We start from the raw sequence: 21,558 nt of genomic DNA, 5'->3' as shown, positions 1-21,558 counted from the left end.
GGATTACAGAAATTCCTGGAGAAGGCTTTCAATGGCTCCTAGTCCTGATAGCTCTATATTACCTCCACTATCAGAGGCAGTATGCCTATGTGCACCAGTTGCTGTAGACCATGGGTGGGAGGTTGCTACTGCACTCGTGTCCAGATTGTCAGTTGTGACCTAGTGGGAATCTGCACATCGTTCCGAGATCGCTTCTAAGCGACCCCAGTGCGGCGTGAAAGCGAGCGTGTAACTTGCCTTTTGAAGAGACGACGAAGAGACGTCCTTCCTGCCGCCGCCGCCGCCACCACTCGCAGACCTCCTCGCCGAGCGGTGAGGAGAACTTGCCTGAAGAAGGCGGGGTTGAGAGCGAAAGAAGCTCTCCACCCCGCCTTCTTCCCCCGAGTTCTCCGTCCCAGCCAGCGAGGAGGGAGTTGGGTGGCGGTGGTGGCGGGAAGGACGTCTCTTCGTTGGCTCTTCAAAAGGCAAGTTACACGCTTGCTTTCATGCCGCACTGGGGTCGCTACGAAGCAATCTTGGAACGATGTGTGGATTCCCCCCTAGTGGCAGGATAAGGATGGCTCTCAGGCTAACCTGGATCATTCACTTGAAGCTCTGTGGCACTAGGGCCAGGGCCAGCGACCTTCCACATTTGAAACGGTGGCTTCTGGGAGGAATTGGAATACTCAGGTCTGTAGGCAGACTTATCACCCTAATCCCCCATAGGCTGATGTCTGACCTGAAAGAAGTGAGTTGGGCCACAGCTAGACCTAAGCTTTCTCCTGGGATCATCCAGGGTTCGCCCCTGCCTGAGCACTGGATCCCCTGTGTGTCACCTAGATGAATAGGTTTGACCCCTGGATGATCCAGGGATAAACCTTAGGTCTAGCTATGGCCTGAGAGAAACCAAAACTGCTAGATTCATTCATCCATATATGGAGGCACAGTAACTTCACTCCTTCCTGTGTGCAACCTGTTGATTGTTTATTTAAGAGGGTGTAGAGGGTGAAAGTGTTCCCAGCACCATTTGAGCAGTGGTGGAAATCCTATCCAGTCAGATAGCAGCTGCCCCAGACAAAAGCCTCCTGCAGCTCCATTGGGTGCTGCTTCAGTGGTGGTGATGGAAATCCTATCTTCTTTCCTTACAGAGAGTAATATTGTCATGCACCTAATGAGAACTGAGGGCAAAGGTAATTCAGAGTGAGAGCTATTTGCTCTGGAACATTAGGCTTGGCATTAGTGCAAACACTCTGATGGGCTGTATTTACCAAGGACAATCTCGGTCCCTCAGTACTCTACTGTGATTAATTACTGCCCCCTACCTTATGACTATTTCTTTTTTCCATTTTGGAGATATTTGGGAGATGCTTTTTAAAATAAATAAATAAATAAATCTTGTTAGTAGTTTGCCAATTTTTTCCTCCATTCTCTAGGTTCCAGCCATCCCTTTGGGGTTTCTTAAACTCTCCAGTCTTAGATATGTCTTAGATCATAGAATCATAGAGTTGGAAGGGGCCTACAAGGCCATTGAGTCCAACCCCCTGCTCAATGCAGGAATCAATGTACATGGGGTTTCCTGGCAGTTACCCTTCCAGAAACTAACCAGGCCTAGAACAGCTTGGCTTCATCAAGGTTGCAGCACCCCATACCATCACACCAGATAAGCTCTCAGTGAGGAGCAGGCTTTACTGTGCCGGCATGTAAATGCTCACACTCTAGGGATATGGAGGGAGCCGTCCATGGGGTCAAGTTCACAGAACTTTCAGCAGCTGCCCCCACCCCACACCTGGATTCTGGCCCACTTACCTGTTAGCTTGCTTAACTCAATCTGTATCACGGTGGGCCAGTTTACAGAGTTTGGGGTGGGTTTCCATGGCCAAGTGGGGACTAGAACCCGGATCTCCTGGCTCCCAGTCCAACACCTCAGCTGGCTGGTGCAGTTGATGAGGTCCATTTTGAACTTTGAATATGTCTGTATACTTCTCAAGCTGGCTTCCTACAAGCCCTCATATTGGCTCCTGTGACTTGTTTGGCCATCAGGCCTAGCCAGTATAGCTAATGGTGAGTGATGATTGGCAGGTCATTGAGTCAAGCCCTGACCTTCTCAAGTGTTGCCCAAATCCGTCCGATTTACCAAATGAAAAATTCATGAAATGCACAATGATGAGAGATTTATACCATTAAAAAGGAATACATTGGCTCGGGTTTTATTATGAACATTAGCATGACATAACACTAGACAAAATAATGCATCATGATGATGATTTTCAGTACATCACCAGCCAAAAGAAAGAACAAAACCCTCTTTTTCTTTAAAACAGTGTGAAATAAAAGCAAAGAGTACACATGTAGTGGACATCAGATTTCAGCAATGTGTAATTTAGGATCTTAGACAGTGAGGCTTGGTACGAGAATAGGGATATTGCAGAGAAAGTGGATTGTTCCTTTTATGATGTATAAAATGTTGGAATGCATGGCAATGAATGGTGGTTGTAAACATCCCTTCCATGATAAGACTCCTGATAACATGAAGCAATCTCAAAATGATTAAGGTTGCAATCCTATGGCCATTAACCTGGGAGTAAACCTCATTGAAACCAATGTGACTTACTTCTGAGTAGACAACGTATAAGGTTTTGCTGTAAGTCAATCTTATGAACATATGAAGAGCCATGCAGTCTGGCATTCTATTGGCATAGTGGTCAAACAGGGGCACATGGGAAGCTGGAAGAAATGACAGCACCTTCCAATTCCCCAGCAACTAGCATACAGAGCCATACTGCTTCTGGATCTTGCAATCCATCTCATTAGCTAGGAGGAATGCCGAGGGTTTTCAGTTGTGAGATTTCTTCCTCTGGGCTGAGGATGACTGCTTGGGGTCAAAGTTGAGTTCACAGATGCTTGTCCATCATACTATAACATGGGCGGGCAACGTGTGGCTCCCAGACGTTGTTGGACTACAACTCCCATCATCCTTCACCATTGTCTATGCTGGCTAGGGCTAATAGGAGTTGTAAGCCAAAGCATTCAGAGGGATACCAGTTGCCCACCCCTGCTGTATAAACTCATCATCATATGATGAGCTAACTGCATGTGTGATACAGCAACCGCAGAATGAAAACTGAAGAGAAGAGCTTTCACATCATCTCACATCATATAAAACAGAAGGGCATGCTTCCAAAGCACTATGTTTTGGCTGAGAAGGTGGGGACTTTCTTCACATTTGGGTCTGGAGAAATTCAGAGAAAAGTCTTCCGAGAGCAGGGGTCTTACTTTTAGGAGAGACCATCAGAGGTGTCTCTTTCTCACCCCACACATATATACACACACTTTCCCCCTGTGTTTTAAGTAAATGACCTCTCAGGCCCCCATCTAATTCTGTGCTAGTAAGAAAGAGAACTGCCAAAATGGGTCCAATTGTTTGGAGAAGTTTATCTTGACAGATCTCCTTTTGTTAGGGAGATGAACATCATTAGATCCAAATGCTCTCCTCAACAGAGGCCTGCCTCACTTGCTCACCACCAAGGACAATTAGGCTGATGACTACAAGGGAAAGGACCTTTTCAGTGATCCCAACCACATCTCTAGACAGTTTTCACCAGAGGTTCCTCAGGCCCCTTCTTTGCAACTCTTCAGGAAAGATTTGAAGATCCATCTGTTTTCACTGGCCTTCTTCTAGCTTCTTGGAGTGCTGGTTTCATTAGTAATTTCCTGGGTTTTTTCTTGATTAATATTGGTAAGCTGCTTTTATGGAATTTTATTGAATGTGTACTTGTTGATTTTTAGAGTATCCACTTTATGTGTGTGTTTTCTGTTGTATGGGGCCTTGAGAAGGTCCCACCCTTAAAGTTGCCCTAAAAAATAAGTATAAATAAATAAATAAATAAATAAATAAATAAATAAATAAATCTGGTCTTTGGGTGACCAAGGAAATGGCCAGAGATGTTTCTAGAAGAGGGGGAACCACATTGCCCCTCTCCCCAAAGGAGAGGGGAATGTGCACAATGGCAAACAAATTTGGAGGCTGATGGACATGCAGATAGGATACTGACAGTAAGGAAGTCCTAGGAGAAGCATTTTCAACTTTTAGAAGTCTATCTCCCCATCCCCCTGAATAAACATATTAAATACATTTCAACCTTCTCTTTACTATTACATTAGGAGGGGCCATTTCCCACCTCTCACATACCACACTCAAAGTTAGAAGACTGACCATGTGTGAAAGGAACCCTGAAAAATAAGACCATATAAGATTATGCCTTTTGGAATCACAACGGACAGGAGGCTCAGAGCAATTCCCAAACTGAAGGCAGCACCATCAAGATGGACTTTCCTTTTTCTTCTTCAATGATCCTTTCAGTTTCTGCCACAGACTGTCTTTGCTTTTCAGCTTTCCCTCTGCCTGAGGCAGAGAGGTCTCCCTCTTGCGGATTTCCCTCACTAGTTCGTGGAAGACGTCATCGATGTAGAAATGCAAGGCGGCAGAAGTCTCAAAGAAGGGGCAAGCATAATCTCTGGCCAAGTTCATGCCTTCTTCTCTGGAGATCTACAAGAAAAATGAGAGAGGCTCTTTTAACTGTTGCAAGCATTAGACAAGGATTGCCCATGGACCTAGCCAGGTCACATCCCAACAAAAGCCATCAAAATATACCTACTACGGCTATGGCCCATTTATGGTTGTTATGGGCTGTTCATACCTTTGAGTTAACACTTGTATACTGCTTTTAGCTTGCATAAAAGCCTTTGAAATTCAGTGTGTGTGTGTGTGTGTGTGTGTGTGTGTGTGTGTGTTTCAAAAACTTAGCCCAGCTGTTTCCTGGTTTCTTTTTTAATCCAGTGAACTGTTTTATAGCTAAACCTACGCACACCCACATTTTAAATTTTATAACTAAGCCTATGCACATGCTTGTTTAATATCAACTGCATTCTTCTTCCTCTCTCTGTTCCCTTTGTCCACTTTTAAATTGTTAGCACCTTGTAGCATGGACCTCTTTGTTATTTTGTAAAACAACAGGAATATTTATAATGCTATATAAGCACAAAATCCTATCCACATAAGTCGGCATCTGCCAAATATCCAGTGCAAGTTAGGAAGAAAGCCATGGCTCCACATTCCAGCTGATCTGCATCCCTGCTAGGTCATGGGTTCCATTGCCGTACTGCTCTAACAGTCAGGAAGTTTTTCCTGATGTCCAGCCAGAATCTGGCTTCCTGTAACTTGAGCCCATTATTCCACGTCCTGCACTCTGGGAGGATCGAGAAGAGATCCTGGCCCTCCTCTGTGTGACAACCTTTCAAATATTTGAAGAGCACTATCATGTCTCCCCTCAGAATTCTTTTCTCAAGTAATCCCCATGCACTTTCTTTCTTGGCATGATAGCTGGGAAATGCATCAGTGAACAGCCTCTCCCTAATCCCAATGACTATGCTCTGTGTGTGTGTGTGTGTGTGTGTGTGTGTGTGTGTGAGAGAGAGAGAGAGAGAGAGAGAGAGAGAGAGAGAGAGAGAGACGGACTGATGGGATCAAGAGAGCCAGTGTGGTGTAGTGGCTAAAGTCTTGGACTGGGAGTCGGGAGATCCGGGTTCTAGTCCCCACTCAGTCATGGAAACCCACTGGATGACTTTGGGCCAGTCACAGACTCTCAGCCCAACCCAACTCACAGGGTTGTTGTTGTGAGAATAATATGGAGAGGAGGAGGATTATTATGTATGCCGCCTTGGATTCCTTGGAAGAAAAAAGGCAGACTATAAATGCAATAATAAAGAAATAAAATAAAAATTACAGGAAGCCAGATTCCAGCTGGATATCAGGAAAAAACTTCCTGACTCTGAGAGCCGTATGACAATGGAACCAATGACCTAGGGAAGTCATGGGCTTTCCCACACTAGAGGCCTTCAAGATAAAGCTAGACAGCCTTAAGGTATCCCTTAAGGCTGTCCAGCTGCTAGGTATGCCTTAAGGTGGATTCCTGCATTGAGCAAGGCCTTGGGCTCGATGGCCTTATAGGCCCCTTCAAACTCCACTATTCTTTGATTCTATGTGTGTGTGTGCACACCACCCAACACCACATTTGGCCTCAACCCTGTACTAGAAGCAGAGAGGATGGGGGAAAAGTTTCCACATGTGGGAAGCCCCATGACCTCATAAAGCAAAGAAATATTTATTTTTGTAAACCGCACAGAGAGCTTCAGCTATGGGGCGGTATCAAAAGGTAATAAATAAATAAAAATAAATAAATAAAATAATATTGGCTCCCAAGTTGCATGTGGGATATTTATTTATTTATTTATTTATTTAAACCCCATTAAAATTCTGGTTGTGGCTTTTGCCAGCCTCCCCTCAGAAAATTACGAGTGAGATTAAATGGAACGCTGACAGTGCACGGAGGCAGTGATGGATGACCTGCCATCTTTAAAGACAGCTAGCGCTATGCTAAGGTCAGCTGCCGCCCGCCAAAAGGACGCAGAGGAAAGGGGGAGGAATGCCAGGAGTGGGGTGCAGCCTGTCAGGCACTGCCAATCCCTGGGTTTCACTGGACAGGAATTTTCAGTTTTCTACATCACCTGGGGAGCAAGTAAGCAAACAAACACATCAATACCCTAACTGCGGTCTTGGGATATATATTTGACTAAGAAAATCTTTTCCATGCCCAATCACTCCCCTACCATGATTTCGTCTCCTTCAAACTTTGCCGGAACAGCCTCAAACTCACCTCTGAAGTGTGTTTTTGCTTGGAGACGTATCATTAAGTAAAGCAGCTAAATCAGTTTGGCACATTTGGAGGCCCGTCTCTCAAGCAGGCAAGCGATAAATCTCTCCCCGCGCACCGCACACCTGCAGACGTGGCAATCAGTACGCTAGGCCCAAGACAGGCTGCCGGTCATTAGAGGCAAAGGGGTTGCCATGACAAGAATGAGTAGACCACAGGTGGAATGATAATCAGTCCAAAGCTTCTCTTGAAGCTAGTCTTTCAGCCTGGCTGCCTTTCATTAGCTATAAAACTTGTCCAGTTAACTTCCTTTCCTTTGTTGTTGAGGTCTATATCTTCCTTCACCCTGGAATGGGGAGGGAAATTTTGGCAGGATTCGGATTAGGAGAATGTATCTGCTACAGCTGGGCTAGGGATGGTGTGGGAGCTGGATTGGAGACTGAAAGCTCCATCACGCCAGGGGGGTTAACTAGGGTGACCAAATGGAAAGGAGGACAGGGCTCCTGTATCTTTAACAATTGGATAGAAAAGGGAATTTCAGATGGTGTTATTTGTATGCATGCAGCACCTGGAGAAATTCCCTCTTCATCACAACAGTTAAAGCCCTGCCCTCTTTTGTATCTGGTCACTCTAGTATAGTTCCTGCAGCTTTAAATGTTATGATGAAGTGGCAATTTCACCAGGTGCTGCCTGCATACAAATGACTCCTGCTGAAATTCCCTTTTCTATGCAACTGTTAAAGATACAGGAGCTCTGTCCTCCTTTCCATAGGATCACCCTAGATTAACATGCTCCCTACCTTCGCTTCTCCACCTGTGTTTTCCTCCCTCAAGTTCCTTCCTCTTTCAAGAGAGGAAGTACCCAACAAGCATGAGGCCCATTGAGTCCAATGTTCTAATGGCGCTGCTTCTCCTGCACACAGCAGGAGAGAGCAGCAATTCTGTTTTTCCCCCCCAAAAAATGGACTTAATGAGGGTTTTTGTTTTTTGTCCCGCAAGGAAGGCCAGAAGGGGCACGGGAGGCAGACGACGTCATGTGAGGGACCTGAGTACCCAGTAATGAGTGTGCAATAAAATGCTCATCAGATGGAGCTTTGAAGCAGGGTGACAAATTGTTGGCTTGGAGCCCTGGATGCCAGTTCGAGGCTGTCGAGTGCTTTCTTGGCTTGGCACGGGCTGAGTCGGGCAAGTGTATGGGTGCCCACTCCCTAGCCAAGGCCACCTTTGCCACCGCTGCCATAGCAGGAACGTGAGGAGGAAGAGGAAGCCCCTCTCCTCTCCCACTATATCCCCACTGCTGTGGTGGTGGTGGCAGTGAAAACAGGGCCAGAAAACTTTGGCTGTTGGGTGGTATGGAAGGAAAGGAACCTCTCGTGCAAGCACTGAGTCATTACTGACTCTTGGAGGGATGCCAGCTTTCACTGATGTTTTCTTGGCAGGCCTTATAGAGGGGTGGTTTGCCGTGAAATGCAATAAACAAACGAAGAAATAAATAGTTATTTGACATAAGTTTCTGACACGTATGTAAAATGAGTGGCCTGTTGGTGCTGCCGGCACTGCCACAATAATAGGGATGGGTGAAGGAGATGGCTACTGCTATGTTTCTGGGCAAAGTGACTTTGATGACTGTAAAGCCTCTTTGCGACATGACTATGAAAGATCAGTTTCTCCTATATGACCCCTGGGTTTTCTGGTCCTCTATTCTACTATTATAAGAGGTGGGAGCACAGAAGAGCCCTAGAAGCAAGGAAAGAACTACCTATGTCACTGGTGTGTATGTGCACGCACACATGTACATGCAGCCCCCAAGCGAGCATCAACCATGGCCCTTTGGGCTGAAAACATTGTTCATCCATGTGTTAGAGGATTTTGGTTAGGAGGGTGGAGAAAGACCACTGCCTGAGGCACAGAGAACTTGTGCCTGTCAGAGAAGTAAACAGTAATTTTCTGGATGGATCACTTGTCTAAGGCATCTTCATATGTTCAAAAAAAATCAAACCCATCACTCTCCCACCTTGATGCCCCCTAAAACAATCTCCTCCTCCTCCTCCTCCTCCTCCTCCTCCTCCTCCTCCTCCTCCTCTCTTCTTCTTCTTCTTCTTCTTCTTCTTCTTCTTCTTCTTCTTCTTCTTCTTCTTCTTCTTCTTCTTCTTCCTATACAGGACCAAACTCTACCAACCATTGTACCGAAATGACCATTCTGTCAAGAATGGTCACCTCTCCTAAAACATGTCGATTTTTGTATCAAAAAGGAGGATGATCTGTAACTCAAATTTGATCTGCAACCCAAGAAAATAGTGTCCCTCCACTTGCCAGCTACATGCATCAACAATCATAGACTGAACAGTGTTTATTTATATAGACTTAGTGTTAAGGAGACCACTAAATCAATCTATACTTAAACACGGCAAATATTAGAGAAATCCAGACACATCTGCTGTCTTAGCTCAGAAGTGACACTTCCTTACTACTTACATTTCATTCCTCAAAGCTTCTTCTTGTCGAGGGCAGGATTGATGGGAGAGTTTAAGGCAATATTACACTAAAAAAAAGTTTCAGGAACAATGGCCCGAGGACTCAAACACATAAGACACTCTGATCTCCTTGCAGCATCCTTCGGTAACTCCGTGTCTAACACAGACTGTAAAGATCTCAGCATCAATCATCAAGGAGAGTGATTAAGGGTCGATTTCCCCCCCAAAAGCATTTTGCACATTTTCGAAATTATCTGTAATCTATAAAGCTGTACGGATTGCGATGCCTTCACAACATTATTGATGATTGGAAAGGGATGCAAAAAAGGCTTTAAAAATACATCTCAACATGCAGACCTATGATAAAGTAAACAAGGGATGGGATGATAGGGCTGTGATCATTCTTTTATATGGGATGAGAGCACGGTAGCATCCAGAAATATATATCCCGATTCTTCATGACATCATGGACCAGCCCACGCCAGAGCTTTCTGTCGGCCGTTGCCACCCCTAGCTCCCCCAAGGTCGAGTCCGTCACCTCCAGAATATCATCCATCCATCTTGCCCTTGGTTGGCCCCTCTTCTTTTTGCCTTCCACTTTCCTTAGCATCAGCATCTTCTCCAGGGTATCCTATCTTCTCACTTCCGTTTTGCCTTTAATATCATTCCCTCAAGTGAGCAGTCTGGCTTTATTTCCTGGAGTATGGACTGGTTTGATCTTCTTGCAGTCCAAGGCACTCTCAGAATTTTCCTCCAATACCACAGTTCAAAAGCATCTATCTTCCTTCGCTCAGCTTTCCTTATGGTCCAGCTCTCACAGCCATAGGTTACTACGGGGAATGCCATTGCTTTAACTATGCGGACCTTTGTTGTCAGTGTGGTGTCTCTGCTCTTAACTATTTTATCAAGATTTGTCATTGCTCTCCTCCCAAGATGTAAACGTCTTCTGATTTCCTGGCTGCAGTCAGTGTCTGCAGTAATCTTTGCGCCCAGAAATACAAAGTCTGTCACTGCCACCACATTTTCTCCCTCTATTTGCCAGTTATCAATCAAGCTGGTTGCCATAATCTTGGTTTTTTGGGGGGTTAACTGCAACCCAGCTTTTGCACTTTCTTCTTTCACCTTCGTTGTAAGGCTCTTCAGCTCCTATAAATATATAATGCAGGCACAAACTACATGATTTGACCTGATGAGAATTTGATTTTCCATGTGTAGTACCTTCACATGGATAGCCAGTGGAATTGGAGGCTAAGCTGTTGAATCACATTCTCGCTTCCACTCCCTGCCATGTATACACGAGTGATTGGAGTCAAAACATACAATCCCGCCCAAGGTTCATGAGTATATATGAAACCAAACACTATTCTTGTTTGCCTTTCCTCAAGCATTACATGTTGGGGCCAGTTATCTGCAAAAACAGATATGTGTTGTTTTTTGCCTTTCAATCCAAATCATTGTTGCATGATATATCATCATTATCCTCAGTACCAAACCACGTTCTTTTCCACCCAAAAATAATTTCCCTTGATGTGGGCTTTTACAACTTCCCATTTTTTTCTACTCCAAATGAGAAAAATATGTCTTGTCTGGGTTGCCCAGCATTCTCTAGACCCCAAATGGGTGGTCAGCGGGCACCTGGCAAGTGACACATGGCCACCTGATACCTCACCGAGCTGCCATTGTGTGTAAAAATGGCAGCTTGGCCTTTTTTCGTAAAGCCCCATTTGTGCAAGCGGCATCCCTAAAGCGGACATTTACGCAAGATTACAGGCATAAATGGACCATTTACACATGCAATCTTGCATAAAAGCCCTTTTATGAGTACTGTTTCTGCAATGTGCTCTACATAGAGCTATCATTGTACCTAGTTCGGAAACTTCAACTAGTTCAAAATATGGCAGCCAGGTTGGTCACGAGTACATCTAGGGGTGTGCATATTACCCCAACATTAAAATCACTCCACTGGCTGCCAATTAGTTTCCGGGCAAAGTACAAAGTGTTGGTCATTACCTTTAAAGTCCTACATGGTTTGGGTCCTGGTTACCTGCGGGGTCGCCTTCTCCCATACAGTCCGCCCCGCACACTCAGGTCCTCTGGGGTGAACTTTCTTCAGTCAGCTAAAACTAGGCTGACAACAGTTTCCCAGAGGACCTTTTCTTCTGTCACCCCTGGACTATGGAACAGCCTGCCGAAGGAGATTCATAAAATTAACTCTCTGTGTGATTTTAAGGCAGCTTTAAAGACTTTCCTCTCTCATCTCACACTATTGCCCCGCTCGTGCTCTTCGCTCCTCTGATGCCATGTTTCTCACCTGCCCAAGGGTCTCTACTTCCCTTGCTCGGCTTCGTCCATTTTCTTCTGCTGCCCCTTATGCCTGGAACGCTCTTCCAGAACATTTGAGAACTACAAGTTCAATCGCAGCTTTTAAAGCTCAGCTAAAAACTTTTCTTTTTCCTAAAGCTTTTAAAACTTGATCTTGTTCCGACTTTTATAATGCTAGTTTTACCCTACCCTGTGCCTCTTTGGTGCATTCCCCTCCTTATTGTTTTATTATGATTTTATTAGAATGTAAGCCTATGCAGCAGGGTCTTGCTGTTTTACTGTTTTACTCTGTACGGCACCATGTACATTGATGGCGCTATATATATAAATAAATAAATAAATAATAATAATAATAATAATAATAATAATAATAATAGCCTTTTCCAGCAGGCCCATTCAGATGAATGTTAAATCAAGAATTTTTAAGATGTATTGATTCCTGTTCTAATGTTGTTCCCCACTTCGATCTAAAGGGAGAGGCGGGTAATAAATAAATAAAATTATTATTATTATTATTATTATTATTATTATTATTATTATTATTAATGGCCCTTTATGAAAAAATACATGACTTGCAAGGGATCAGGCCACCTCACCCTTGCCCGGCCCAGCATGTTCTGAGTTGGGCAATTGCAGAGATCCATGAACTGGTGTTCAGAGGGGGAGCCTGTGCTTTCTCACTGGACCTCAATCCCCAGTCATCCCTATACATCTTTATTCCATATGCCTAAAACAGATGTTTACTTCCGCCAAGTGTAAGCCCTTAAGATCAGTTACAGTAGGTTTTTTTTTTATCCCACTCATTATATAATTATTATTTATTATTATTTATTACATTTATATACCGCCCTATAGCTGAAGCTCTCTGGGCAGTTTACAAAGGTAAAAACAGTGAACATTAAAATTAAATATACAAAATTTAAAACCATAAAAACTATAGAAAAAGATAATATCCATTTAAAAAAACTGTTCTGGAGTCAGTTAAAAAAACCCTTAGCTTATGCCGTTAAATGCCTGGGAGAAGAGAAAAGTCTTGACCTGGCGCCGAAAAGATAGCAATGTGCAAGGCGAGCCTCGTCAGGGAGATTGTTCCATAATTAGGGGGCCACCATTGAAAAGGCCCTCTCCTTTGTTTCCATCCTCTGAGCTTCCCTCCAAGTAGGCACCTAGAGGAGGAACTTAGATGTTGAGCATAGTGTACAGGAAGGTTCATGTCAGGAAAGGCATCAGGTATTGTGGTCCCAAGCCATGTAAGGCTTTACAAGTTAAAACCAGCACCTTGAAATGGGCTCAGAAACATATGGGCAGACAATGCAAGCAGGTCAGAGCCAGTCTTATATGCTCAAACCTTCTGATTCTGGTTATCAATCTGGCCACTGCATTTTGCACAAGCTGCAGCTTCTGAACCATCTTCAAAGGCAGACCCATGTAGAGTGCATTGCAGTAATCTAATTTGGAGGTTACCAGAGCATAGACAACTGAAGCCAGGTTATCCCTGTCCAGATAGGGGCGTAACTGGGCCACCAACTGAATTTGGTAGAAGGCACTCTGTGCCACTGAGGCCACCTGAGCCTCAAGAGACAGAGATGGTTCTAGGAGAGCCCCCAAGCTATGAACTTGCTCCTTCAGGGAAAGTGCAACCCCATCCAGAACAGGTTGAACACCCTCCATCCTGTCAGAAGAACCACCCACTAACAGCATCTGAGGCCATAGCTAGACCTAAGGTTTATCCCTGTATCGTCCAGGGGTCAAACCTGTTCATCTAGGTGACACACAGGGGATCCAGCGCTCAGACAGGGGTGAACCCTGGATGAACCCAGGATAAACCTTAGGTCTAGCTGTGACCTCAGTCTTGCCTGGATTGAGTTTCAGTTTATTAGCTCTCATCCAGTCCATTGTCTCGGCTAGGCATAGAGGTCATCATTAATGTGCATCTTTTCTCCATACAAAATATGTGCAGACTGAGGGAGAGCAGGGAAAAAAATAGAACTAGAGAGCAATGGGGAAATAAAATGTGAAAGGGGGGAAGGGATGATGTTAAGGAGTGTTATTTTTTCTAAAATAAATGCAATACATAATTTAATTTTGGGATTCTTCAAAATGTCAGAGTATATTGAGAAGGTTGGCCCATCTCATTAAGCGCAACACTTGAGCAGTATGTTCATTAAACTAATGCCATTGATCTCTCCCCTGATGCTACTAGTTAAGGCAAAATGTCACACGTTGGCAAGACAGAAATTGACACAGAAAGAGGAACGGGCGGCGCAATGAGGTTAGCCTTTGCCGCCTCCTTTTTATTTTTATGATTTTGGCAAAGTGCGCAAAGCTTGGGTAAAAAAAAGAAAGAAAGGAATATAGGCTTCATCTGTGTTGAGGACAAAGCCGCAGGAATGCCTGTGTTGAAAAGTGGTAGCGGGAATACAACTGCATTGAGTTGAAATAAACAGGAAGATGGAAGTTCTGAACTAGATTCCACCGACAGAGCCTTCTCGGGCATTACTAAGGGCCTTGCTAGATCAGGAGTTAGCGCGGTGTGAGGCCCGTGCTCGTCCCTGTGCATCCAAATGAAGCACAGGGCATCCCGGCCTCAGCCGGGGCTCAAGCTGCCCTGGCACTGCGCTAACTGGAACCGCTTGTAGCGTGGTTCTTCCCACAGTCCCGGCCTCAGGTCGGGCTGAGGCCGGGATTGTGGGTGTGTGGACTGTTCCGCCCCTTTTCCCAGCTACTGCACTTACGTGCGAGTAGCCAGGAAAAGCAGCGGATGGGCTGCAGCGCTCCAGCCCCCCTTCCCCGATCCCCCCATGACCTCCCTGGCCTCCGATCCCTCCCTGTTCCCAAGTGCATGTCTCGCCACCCCCCCTTGTCCCCACCTGCTGTGTCCTCTGCTGCTGCCGCCGCCGCTGCTCTCCCCAGCCACCCTGTCCCGCTGCCGCCGCTGCTGTCACTGTCCCCGGCCGGCGTTTCCTGTTGTCACCATGTCCGGCCTGCAGGACATGGCGATCCCTGAACAGACATCACAGGCCGGACATGGCGACAAAAGGAAAAGCCAGCTGGGGACAGTGGCAGCAGCGGGACAGAGTGGCTGGGGACATTGGCAGCAGCAGGACACAGCAGGTAGGGACAGGGGTGGTGGCGAGACATGCACGTGAGGACGGGGGGGGGGGATCGGAGGCCAGGGGAAGTCCTGGGGGGGATCGGGGGCAGGGGGGCAGGGGTCCCTATTTTTTTTTTAAAAAAAATCCCTTACCTTGGCCGTTGGAGTGCTCCTGCGCACACGGCCGCTTTAACTGAAAACAAAATGGTAGACGTGACAGGGCTTCCCTCGGCCCCATCGCGCCTCAGGTGTAGACGGGGCCTACAGGCTGCGCTACTTCTAGTGCGGCCTGGCCCCTCCTCAGCACCGGATACAGCGGTAGGTCTAGCAAGGCCCTAAGTGGAGCAGGAGCTGTTTTCCTGTGACTTCATCAAATGACCACCACTGTTTCAATCACAAAAGCAAAGGATTGTAGCCCTCCTTGGCTTCCTCTCACTCCTCATCTTCATAGTAAGGTTCTTGTTCTTACGTTGGAATGGCCGTGTTCCATGATACCAAACTTCTCTTCTTTCTCTCTATGTCAGGGGTAGGGAGCCTCAGGCCCGTGAGCCAAATTAAGCTCTTTGGGGTTTCCAGGATAGTCACACCCACTTTCTCCCAAATGGTTTCCTGGTGCTGCACTGTTTCCAAATTAGATTACTGCAATGCCCTCTACATGGGGCAGCCTTTGAAGACGGTTCGGAAGCTGCAGCTTTTGCAAAATGCAATGGCCAGATTGATAGCTGGTGCAGGGAGGTTTGAGCATATAACACCGATTCTGGCCCGCTTGCATTGGCTGCCTATACATTTCCGAGCCCAATTCAAGGTGCTGGTTTTAACTAGGGTGACCATATTTGGGAAACCAAAAAAGAGGACACCTAGTGTGTGTGTGGGGGAAGCAGCTTTCTGAGTCCTGCAGAAAGTACGTTATTCCCCCGCCACCTTAAAGAACCCGATTGGAGTGGAGGAGGGGAAAGGATTTCATTCTGCACCACCACCATCCACTCCAATTGGGGCCTTTTCTATAATGTCCACGAATGACCCACTTTCCCCTTTAAGACCTCAATTGGAGCTCGGGGTGGGGGAATGATGTGCCTCAAGAAAGCATGTCACTCCCTCCTGCCATGCTAATGGCAGCCTTAAAGGGGAAGGTGTGTCATTCCAGGACATTATTGAAAATTATAGAAAATCCCCCCTGACATAATGGAAAGAACAAAAACCAGGACAAATCCGGGGAAATCCTGACAGTTGGTCACCCTAGTTTTAACCTACATAGCCCTATATGGCTTGGGACTGCAATATCTGATGGAACGCCTCTCCCGACATTAACCTACCCGTGAGCTCCACATCTAAGGTCGTCCTCCGAGTGCCTGCTCTGAGGAAAGCTCGGAGGACAGCAACAAGGGAGAGGGCCTTTTCGGTGGTGGCCCCCCGACTGTGGAATGATCTCCCCGATGAGGCTCGCCTGGCACCAACACTGTTATCTTTCAGGCGCCAGGTCAAGACTTTTCTCTTCTCCCAGGCCTTTAACAGCATTTAACAATGCTAAATTTGTTTTCTATCAGACCCCAGAACTGTTGTTTTTAAATGAATACTGTTGTTTTTATACTGTTGTTTTTGTGTTTCTGACGTTTTTTTTAAAAAAATGTATATTTTTAAAATGTTTACTGTTTAAAACTTTTGTAAACCGCCCAGAGAGCTTCGGCTATGGGGCGGTATATAAATGTAATAAAAATAAATAAATAAATAAATAAATGGTTGGAATGCCTTTCATAAGGTTTAGTGGCTAATCTTGATGCCGCAGTGGAAGCACAGGGTTTCTGGCACAAGTCATGTCCCCTGTCCTCTGCCCAGGAAGACACCAATAAATCAGGAGTCACCACCTGCCTGGTCATGTCTCCACTGTGACTCTGGAGCAAGGCTTAGACAGCACATGCATCATCCTCGCCTCACTCCATAGAAAAGAGTTGTTCTGCCACAGCTTCATCAGAAATCCCTGGTGTGGGTGTGCAACTGCTGCTGCATCGTATAATTGGTGCCATGGCACTGCGCACCTGCCCATAGTAATGTATAAAATTCACTTTGGGCTTTTTTAGCAGTTTGTGAGAAGTTTTACCTAAGGGGAAACCTTGATATTCATTGTGAGTTTGCTTTGTGTGATTATTATTATTATTATTATTATTATTATTATTATTATTATTATTATTATTTATTTATATAGCGCCATCAATGTACATGGTGGTGTACAGAGTAAAACAGTAAAATAGCAAGACCCTGCCGCATAGGCTTACATTCTAATAAAATCATAATAAAACAATAAGGAGGGGAAGAGAATGCACCAAACAGGCACAGGGTAGAGTAAAACTAGCATTATAAAAGTCAGAACAAGATCAAGTTTTAAAAGCTTTAGGAAAAAGAAAAGTTTTCAGCTGAGCTTTAAAAGCTGCGATTGAACTTGTAGTTCTCAAATGTTCTGGAAGAGCGTTCCAGGCGTAAGGGGCAGCGGAAGAAAATGGACGAAGCCGAGCAAGGGAAGTAGAGACCCTTGGGCAGGTGAGAAACATGGCATCAGAGGAGCGAAGAGCACGAGCGGGGCAATAGTGTGAGATGAGAGAGGAAAGTCTCCAAACAGGCACAGGGTAGAGTAAAACTAACAATATAAAAGTCAGAACAAAATCAAGTTTTAAAAGCTTTAGGAAAAAGAAAAGTTTTTAGTTGTCTGGTAACTACTGGACATCATGTGTGCACGCACTTGCGTGTGCGCATGTGAGGTGATCCCATATTGCAGTTTAGGAGCGCCACAGCACATAGCCCTGATCTCATATGCAAAGCCTATGAGATGCCCTCAGCCCACACACTACAGCAGGGATGCCAAACCCCTTTCAAAATTTATTTATTTATTACATTTCTATCCCGCCCAATAGCTGGAGCTCTCTGGGCAGTTCACAAAAATTAAAAACACTCAAAGTATAAAACAACAGTATAAAACCATAATATAAAATACAATATAAAAGCTCAACCATGAAGGCCAAATTCAATTTCAGGCCATCTCTAGGGGTCCACATTCCAGTGATGTGCAGGTCTGAAGGCAAAAGTAGCAGATAAAAAATCCTCCCCCCAAATACCAACATATTTTATCATAGAACTCCTACTTCGATTAGAATGAGGGGGGGGGGGAGAGAGAATCACACACACACACACACAATGGGAAACTTGCAAAATGATTGGCAGTTAGGGTAGGTGGTGGGACCAGGGGGTAGGACCACGGAAAGGGGGCATTGTCTTCCGGGGAAACCAAGAGGGCTGGATTTGGCCCACAGGTCTGAGGTCTACACCCAGAGGAGAATATATTGGTTGTACCATTTGGTGCTTTGGACGTCCAGTATGTCTCTTGGAATGGCCCTCATTTATCCAAATCCCAATGCAATTTCTTTCCTGGGGGGATGTTTTGAGGAAGGAAGGGATGGATTCCTGCCTTGTTCCTTCACCACTCCCCCTCTACGATGCCTACAAGGCCAAGGCATCGCTGTTTCTATCCCTCCAGCAGGCTGAATTTCTCAGGCCCTTCTTTGCCTCCCCACTAGTAGCCAGGGAAAGACCCTGTTCAGTTCCTCTATGGGTGTAATGTTGTCCGTGCATTAGCACAGACCTTCTGGCTTGGCATATGCCAGGACTAGCTTTGAATAGCATCTAAGCATACATCTGGGCACATTGAGTGATGGAGCCATGGGAGAGCCAGAAACAGTTTTCAAAGAAATTTTGGAAGACTTACAAAAACACTTTCCGCCATTCCTTGGCATCACTCAGGTTGTTCTGGGTTTGGTTTAGTCTGGTTTTCTGAGGAGGAATCCCTTAGTTCCAGTGCCATTTTGCAGGACTAAGTGGACCTTTGGTCTGATCCAAATCCTGAATATTAGCAAATATTTATTTCAGCACCAATTACAATTGTGAAGTGTCAAAGGCTGAATGCTTCACATGGAGAGAGAGAGAGGGAGAGAGAGCGAGAGAGCGAGAGAAGAAACAAACTGATGTGTTTGTTGTGAGGAGAAAGCAAGTTGGACTCCAGGGAAGAGAGGAGGGGAAAAGAGTTTTGAATGACAAGGTTTCGTGTGCTCGCTTCAAATCACCACCTGCCAAATTATGTGCTTCTGATCTCTTCTGAGTCAGCTGCAGTTGGGGAGATCACAGAGAAGCTCAGGGCAATCTGTCAGCAACCAGGTTGTCACATTTTCCAGCATTAGTGCTCTCAGTTCCTCCAGAAATAGACTGAGCGTTTTAGCATGGGCACTCCTTCAGCAGCACAAAAGCAGCACATGTCACACACAAGCGGCGGCAAACATCACACATGGCCCGGCCAGCGATGTTGGGAATCTATTCTCATGAGACTTGGGGCATGTCTAGCCCTAGGGAGGGGAGGGTGAGGGTCTCGTGATATGGTGATCACAAGATCCTCCCCCTCAGTCCACACATGGTGCATGACATCCCAGGAGGAAGGAGGACGTCACACCCACCATTTTGTTTTTTGTTTTTCTATTGAAGATGGGTGCACGAGCACTCCATTGAAAAGGTAAGTCTTGGACTTTGGAAACAAAGAGTGTTGAGAAATATGTCAGTGAGAATAAAAGAGAATTACTTTAAAATTATATGGAGGTGGTACCTAACCCCGGTTAGATTGAATAAGATAAATAATCAGCACTCAGCAAATTGCTGGAGAGGTCGTGGGGAAAAAGGAACGTATTTACTAGGGGTGTGCACGGACCCCCCGCTCCGCTTCACTTGCAGATCCGCCATTTTTCGGAGCGGGTCGCTCCGCCCCGCCCCCGCTCCGCCCACTTCCGCTCCGCTCCGCTCGGAGCTCCGGATCGGATCCGGAGCTCCGTTTTTGCCCCCCCATAGGCTTGCATTGAAAGCTAAAAAAGTAAACAACTTTTTTTCCGTTGAAGTTAGAAACCTCACGTTTGGCACCATGACACCTCATGGGCGTATACACACACACGCCAAGTTTCAAGGCAATCCCATCATCCCCTGATTTTTGGCGAATTTTTGAAAATCGGGCACCCCATTCACACCCCTTGGGATAGCTCCGTCAATTTGCATGTTACAAACCTCAAACTCGGCACCAGGGCAGCTTATCCATGTGTCCACATGCACGCCAAGTTGCAAGCAAATCCCATCATCCCCTGATTTTTGGCGCGGCTCTACCCTCTAACGCACCTCCCATAACCCTAATTCACACCCCTTTAGATAGCTCCGTCAATTTGCACGTTAGAAACCTCAAACTCAGCACCATGATAGCTTATCCACGTGTCCACATGCACGCCAAGTTTCAAGGCAATCCCATCATCCCCTGATTTTTGGGGAATTTATGAAAATCGGGCACCCCATTCACACCCCTTGGGATAGCTCCGTCAATTTGCATGTTAGAAACCTCAAACTCGGCACCAGGAGAGCTTATCCATGTGTCCACATGCACGCCAAGTTGCAAGCAAATCCCATCATCCCCTGATTTTTGGCATGGCTTAACTCACCCCAAATTGTCCCATTCTACAACTACGTCAATTTGCACGTTAGAAACCTCAAACTCAGCACCATGATAGCTTATCCACGTGTCCACATGCACGCCAAGTTTCAAGGCAATCCCATCATCCCCTGATTTTTGGGGAATTTATGAAAATCGGGCACCCCATTCACACCCCTTGGGATAGCTCCGTCAATTTGCATGTTAGAAACCTCAAACTCGGCACCAGGAGAGCTTATCCATGTGTCCACATGCACGCCAAGTTGCAAGCAAATCCCATCATCCCCTGATTTTTGGCGCGGCTTAAACTTTTTAACTCACCCCAAATCAAGTCCCATTCTACAACTACGTCAATTTGCACGTTAGAAACCTATCCTTTGGTCCCATGACAGCTTACCCATGTGTCCCCATGGACACCAAGTTTCAAGGCAATCCCATCATCCCCTGATGTTAGGGGAACTTTTGAAATTTGAACACTCCAGTATGTCAGGGATTTAAAGTTGCAATTGCAGACAGCTCAATGGGGCCAGTTCCAAGGCAATCCCAACATGCCACGAGATAACCCTAAATCTTCTGGCACATTTGAAAAAGGGATTATTGAATTTGATAAAGTCTAAGTGAGCGCAGGAAGGACTTCTCCCCTGAGTCAAAGCAAGACACATACACCATCGCTGCAAGGCGGGAAGGGGAGAATTATTATTATTATTATTATTTATTTATATAGCACCATCAATGGAAAGCAGGCAGGCAGCATGCATTGTAGTGCCGCAAGGATGGCTTGAGCACTAACGCATAGCAAACCAACCCATAAGTGGGCGCAAAGTGAGGCAAAGATGGCTGGTTGTTTCTTTCTAAGCCAGCAGTTACGCCTTGAGGGGCACAGAGGAGGACGATTGGGAGCAAACCAGGCACCAGGCGGGCAGAGAGGCAGGCAGAGTAGGCGAGGAGTCAGTCCTGGCAGATGCCCCACCACAGCAGCACCCCGGGGGAGGCGGGCAGGCAGGCAGGCAGGCTGCGGGCATTTCTGGGGGCACAAGGAAGTGATGGCTGGTTTCTAAGCCAGCATTGCAGTTAGTCACGCATTGCAAACGCAAACCATCCCAGCGAGTCGGTCACCGAGGAGGACAGGCTAGCAGAGGGGCAGGCAGAGTGACATGTCATAGATCTAGTATTGGGGAGGAGTCAGTCCCGGCAGATGCCCCAACACAGTAGCACCCTGGGTGGGCATTGGAAAACGCCATCTTGTGGGTCAATACTTCCCCCACCCCATGTCCTGCAGGGTTGCCTGCCTAACCCTTGTGGGGATGGGAGATGGAGAGCTTAGAGTGGCAGTGCCAGCAGCAGCCTTCGGCTTTCCCCTGGAACCAGTCGCCTTGCCCGCCTCTTTCCCCAGCAAGATCGCCTGGTGCTGCCTATGAAGATGCATCTTCATGCTGCTGGTTCCATAATGCCCTGTCGATGAACCCCTGCTTAGGCTGAGTTT

General features: G+C 46.1%; 1 protein-coding gene across 1 annotated transcript in view; it reads right to left on the bottom strand.

The window, feature by feature from the left end:
* Positions 1–4,297: 4,297 nt before the first annotated feature.
* RIT2 (Ras like without CAAX 2) overlaps positions 4,298–21,558 on the bottom strand; it is a 274,138-nt gene continuing 256,877 nt past the window's right edge. The window contains exon 5 of the mRNA XM_063128711.1: positions 4,298–4,525. Coding sequence (XP_062984781.1) covers positions 4,298–4,525 — 228 coding nt within the window. The remainder of the gene's footprint in view (positions 4,526–21,558) is intronic.

This window comes from Elgaria multicarinata, chromosome 6, assembly GCF_023053635.1.
Source record: "Elgaria multicarinata webbii isolate HBS135686 ecotype San Diego chromosome 6, rElgMul1.1.pri, whole genome shotgun sequence".
NCBI classification, from domain to species: domain Eukaryota; kingdom Metazoa; phylum Chordata; class Lepidosauria; order Squamata; family Anguidae; genus Elgaria; species Elgaria multicarinata.
This window is presented reverse-complemented; position numbering and strand designations above follow the sequence as displayed.